The sequence below is a fragment of the Cannabis sativa genome, chromosome 3 (assembly GCF_029168945.1).
Source record: "Cannabis sativa cultivar Pink pepper isolate KNU-18-1 chromosome 3, ASM2916894v1, whole genome shotgun sequence".
NCBI classification, from domain to species: Eukaryota; Viridiplantae; Streptophyta; class Magnoliopsida; order Rosales; family Cannabaceae; genus Cannabis; species Cannabis sativa.
This window is the reverse complement of record NC_083603.1, coordinates 23089623-23095265: the sequence shown is the minus strand read 5'-3', so window position 1 is coordinate 23095265 and position 5643 is coordinate 23089623. Positions and strand designations below refer to the sequence as shown.

Sequence of the window (5643 nt, the reverse complement as noted above, 5' to 3'; positions counted from 1 at the left end):
CACCACTTGAAAACTTCAACATATAATTACACAACTAATGTGTGTCATTATCATTATTATTATTTTTTTTTTTTTGTGTAAGTTTTGAGTAAGCTCCATTATGATGAGAGTCAAAAGAAAAATAATTTTGGCAGAGCTCAATCGAGCATTGGCACTGACATTAGTGGCGTTATCATGAAAATTTCTATTGCCAAAATCATTATTGTCCTTTTAAAAGATAAATCTTGAAAAATCTGGTGTATCTTATCTCCACTAGGATTGGCATATAATGCTTTGAACTCTAATATTTTATATCATATGACCAAGCCAAGAAAATACACAGTTAATTTAAGCTCCTAAACTAGTACACCATCAAACGTTTGTATACTTTCTTTACAGAAGAGCACACTATTGTTATGTTACTATTTTATGACATTTTTAATGAATGTGATAAGTATTATTCAAATCAATTGCCATGAATAGCTTCTGAATCTCCATGCCGATGATTTTCATCGAGGTTAGGATTATTTGTCTGTATTTGTGGCGGGGTTGCAGGTAGTTGATCCATCTGAGATGTTTCTACGGAAGCCTGCTGTTGGTTTGCCTGAGAGCGTCGTTGTCTTCTCCATTTTGAAATCTCGACAAGTATAGAATTCCCACACATAGTAACCCCGAATCCGGTAAATGTAGCTAACAGAACAGATAGAACTCCTTGCATATGAAGCTGTAGATTACATGATAGCAACATTTTAAACAGTCTATACTGAAGATCTCAATTGAAAATAGTTTTCTTTTGTAAACCAATACGGGCCTAAGGTAAATTCTCTACTAACACTTCCTAAACTAATGGCATGTTTACTTAAAATGAAGGAGAATAATTTGTAAATAAATAAGGGAAAAAAAGACTTCTCTCCCAATCAACTATGGAATATTTTTCTCTCCCTCTCTCTTTTTATAGTCTTTATAATCGAACATCAAAATATAATTTTGGCCTTTAGAAGTCTCTAGCCAAAATGTACTCAATATTAATTGTAATTTACTCAATTTAAGAACTTTTGATTATGTTTCTTAATTATACTTAAATATAAATTACGATTCTCAATCCTCTCTACTTTATTCCTATTCTTTTTTCCACTAAATGATTCCAATTTCGATTACAATTTAGCAAGTGTGCCATAAAGGTCATAGAGGATCTCTTACCAAAGAATAGAGAAGGTGAGCAGAAAGGACCACCAATCCAAACTGAATACATGCATAAATCCAAACATGTTTTCTCCTCACTAAAAACAAATAATATTTAACAACAGTTAGTATAACAATTCTCTACAAATATTATAGCATTATCTTAGTTAAGAAATTTGAGCTCAGCCCATTACCCATTGTGGTCGCTGTTATGGATGCCAAAAGGCCTAATATGCAGGAAAAAGGAAGAGATATGGCAATGGCACCTGAACCCATTTTTCCAACCTATTTATGCAATAAAATTAGAATTTGATTGGGGGGCCTAAGTAGCAGCACCAAAATAGTTGGTTAACTTACCAGAAGTTGCTCAAGAAAACAAAAGTAGCCAAGCATGCTGACGATGACTAGAATGGGAACATCTTGCCAAACCCTGCCAAAGATTGCATCAATTTTAGCTTATACCATAGAAAAAGACCGTACTATGCTATGCATAGGAAGGTAAAAACTTGTTATGCTTTATTAGATGGTTCATGGATCTGTTCTTATCTAGCAATACGTTCCATATAATCACATTGTTGAAAACAAACAACTTTTTATCCAATTCAAATGAAATTATGGTCCAGCAATTCTGGACTGAAACTTGTTTCTGTAAATCATTCTTGCTTTTAAGTGAAGGAGCAAGGAGGCTCTGAACCAAAGGCATTCTCATTCTAAATTTCATAGAGTCAGTAGAAGTAATCAATAACATCATATCACAAGCACATCTTATCCATTGACTAACACAAAAATAAAGTTAGGGATTCCGATTCTGCTAGGTGAAAATCAAAACAGTTTGATGAAATTTTCACTTGCCTGTATTGAGTAACCTCCGCATGCAGAGCTCTACCTCCTCGTAAGTTAACACCCCGAGAACTTTGAATTCGTAAAAGCGTGACAGGTAAGTTCCGAACGTCTTGCTTGCACACATCACATGTTTTATTACCTTTGATGCTGAACCATTTTATTGCACATTCTTGGTGGGCCAGAGCAAGTTCGCCTTTACAGCTACATTCCATTTTAAGTGTATCGCCACCTTCACCAAGCTCAACAAAGCAGATTCGACACACAGCTTCTTCTTCAGGGATATCTTCACCACCATCATCACCTCCATCTGAACCGCAAAACTAAGATAAGACATAGGTTGGTTATCACAATTTACAAAATGCTGGTATGCAAAGAATTATCTTCGCACTATATAGATAATTCTAAAACCTTTTTTTTTTTAGTTTTGACTAGCAAGAAGCCGTTGTCAAAGTCAAAATAGTTATCAGAATCACTAAACTGCTTATTTGATTGATAAGGAAAATTAAATCTAACAGAAAACAACTGTAACCTATATATCTGGGAATAGGACCAAAATGATTTTAGGGTAGTTTGGTCGGAAGTAATGAAAACAGATGAATAGAAATGACATTTAATACGAGGAAAAAGTTATTTTTGTTCATTATGCATTAGAATAGCCTTTTCTCCAACTTTGGAAGGAATAGCCATTAAAAGCCATTCCATTGTTTTCGATTGCAACCAAACAAATCCTTAGCTCCAAAATGGTGTAAGACTAATACTTAAGACATATCAGCACCTATAAATTGTTGTGGATCTAATTAGACACCTTAACTATGCAAAATAATCATTTCTGGTTTGCAAAGATTCTGGAAATTGCTCCAGATTTGCTTGGTCACGACTTACTTTTCTCACTGGACCATTTAAATACCTAAAACCCTCAGATTTTAAAATTAAGGGAATGAAACGGTTGTAGTCTTATGTAGTAACAAGTGTTGGTGTTTGAGCATATGAACAAAGACAACTATGACATATTTTACCACTGTCATCTTTTTGGGGCGTGCTAGGTGCTGTCAAGACGGTCTTCTCTGAGGCTCGTGGAGTGGAAGGAATTACTCGAAAAACACCACGTAGAGATACACTTCCATCTTTGGTAAGGACAGGAACAGAATGCGAACGGTGAATAGGTATTCGTGTCCCTCCTTTCTAGTACAGAGAAAAATATGAAAGAACTAAGCATAATCTACAGAATTTAAAATCCAAATACATAGAAAAATATGCAAACCATAGAACTATACATAAAATAATACAACTGCAGCATAATGTCCCAAATTGACTTTTAAATTGATTTAATTTATTATTGTAGTAATTAAATAATCAATCCCAAGCTAAAAACAGGAAGTTAATACTCACAACCAGATATAGCAACTCAGTCATGTTTCCTCCATGCATAGACTCCGGATTCGAATGAGCAATAGGTGTTACTGGCAATGATGAAGTATTTTTCGATCTGGGAGTGAAAAGCTTTGTCAAGGACAAAGTTCTTGAGAATGTTCTCTTCTCTTGTCTCTCTTCTGGTGAGCTTTCCAGAGCTAGAAGAACAGCTTTTTGAATCTCAGAGCTAGAGTTTCGATTCTTAAAACTTAGTTTTGGAAGAAGGTTTTTCATATTTGATTTAGTTTTAGATGAAGAGGGGCCTGGGGACCTAGTATGTCTGCCAAAACTAGGACTAGGTAATGGGGAAAAGTTCACTCTTCTGGGAGGTGGACTTGGAGTTTGTGTGTTCATGTTTATTCTTACAAACTCTTCTCTAGCATCCTCAATATCCCTAGATGGTATCTGTAAAACAAGATGTTGACCTGAATTGTCTAAACTTGACTGAGTTTCTTCACTTATTTCAGGTGAATTTCCAATCTGTTACAAGAGAAAACCAAAACAGAAGTATTCAAATTCAACACCTAAAATCATGGGAGAACAATCACTTCAGGCAATCTAATCTAACTTGGACCAATGAATTTACCGAACGAGAATTAATTCTCAAATGCCCACCAAACAATATCAAATAAAATAAATACCCTATTGAAGAAATGTCAAAAGAAACACTACAGAAGAGTTAGGAGTTATAGCAATCTCTTCTGACTTGGTGAAATGAATTCACTGAACAAGAAAAAAAAAATTCAAATAGCCACCAAACAATATCAAATCAAAATCATACCCAATTCAAAAAAATTGGTAAGAACAGCCAAGAAATGCCAAAAGAAGCACTAAAGAAGAGTTGAGAGTTATAGTTAAGAAGTGAACCAAAAAAAAGTACCTTTGGGAGTGGAGAATCGGCTGTGATGGTAAAAATGCATTCTTTATTTTCTTTAACAGCTAGTTCTCTTTCAGTAGCCATGGAAATTGTGACAAACCCAGAATTGCATATACTGTAAAGAAAAAAAGAATTTGGAGAAAAGAAAAACAAAATCCACAGTTGAGGGAGCAGAAAAAATTGAAAATGAGGCAGATGGGTTATTATATAAATTTGTTATCAAAACATCAATGACAGAATTTATGGACAAGTGGAGGAACCAGAGAGAGAAACATAAACAGAAAGAAAGGAAGTTAGCTTATAGGCACAAATACAATGGCACACCAACTTGCTTTTGTTATGCTTTTATGGGCCCCTTAATTCGAAGAAAGCCAAGGTAACATGGCCAAGTCAAAGCTTTGGCTGTGACACAAAACAATCTGATCAAATATTATCTGTTGGATTTTATATTTATTAAAAAAAAATTCTTCGATTTCTGCAATTTGAATGATCTGTATTTTTTTTTTCTTTCCTTTTGATTTTGTCCCTTTCCCATTGATAGTTTAAAAAAAAAAGAGAAGGATTTACAATTTTGTGCTTTCATGCCATTAACTCTAATGATATTCTGTAATTGAATAAAATGCTACTAAAACGTAATTATTATAGAAATTACAGTAATTTTTTTGTTCACAAAAAATATAATTATATTATGAAAAATTATTTATGTGTGTCCAAATCACTATATTAATTATCACAATTAATGCTTTATTGTATTTTCGTTTATTACATATTAATTTAGTTCCTCATTCCTTTAGTCAATACTATTGTATAAATATGGATTCACCCTATTGGAATAAACGAAGAAATTCTCATTCATTTTCTTTTTATCTCTATATTATCATCTTATTCTTCTTCTTTTCTTCTTATCTATTTTAAGGGTAAGTTGAAAAATACTATTTTTATTCAATTAATCAAATTTACATCTAATTTTATATTTAATTGAAACATACCTCTTTTTATATGTATTGTACCTAAAATACCTAGACATAAGAGAGTTACATGGAGAGTATCTTGAAGTGACAGGGGTAAAATTGGTACAATGTTTAAAAAAAGAGGTAAAAATGATAGACTTTAAAAAAAATAGTAAAAATAAAAGAGAATTATATAAAAATGGTATAGAGTGTAATTTTCTCTCTATTTTATATTATTCTATATTATTTTATAACACGTTATCAGCACGAGTCTCTGCCCAAGCCCCAATATAAGTATTTTATTAAAGTTCTTGAATTGTTTCAAGGTCACGATACACTAAATATATATTTATATATATACTCATCTGACTGAAACAATTTCAAGAATTTTTTTTTTCTTTT

At 32.8% G+C, this 5643-nt stretch overlaps 1 protein-coding gene across 1 annotated transcript; it reads right to left on the bottom strand.

Moving 5' to 3' along the window:
- Positions 1 to 269: 269 nt before the first annotated feature.
- Positions 270 to 4707, bottom strand: LOC115702698 (uncharacterized). Its single transcript, XM_030630123.2, has 8 exons — positions 4295 to 4707; positions 3394 to 3894; positions 3021 to 3186; positions 2014 to 2311; positions 1519 to 1591; positions 1356 to 1446; positions 1180 to 1259; positions 270 to 703 (listed from the first exon to the last, which is right to left on the bottom strand). Exons 1-8 carry the CDS (start codon positions 4373 to 4375, stop codon positions 446 to 448), a joined length of 1548 nt encoding a protein of 515 aa, XP_030485983.2. The 5' UTR covers positions 4376 to 4707; the 3' UTR covers positions 270 to 445.
- Between the last annotated feature and the right edge of the window lie 936 nt (positions 4708 to 5643).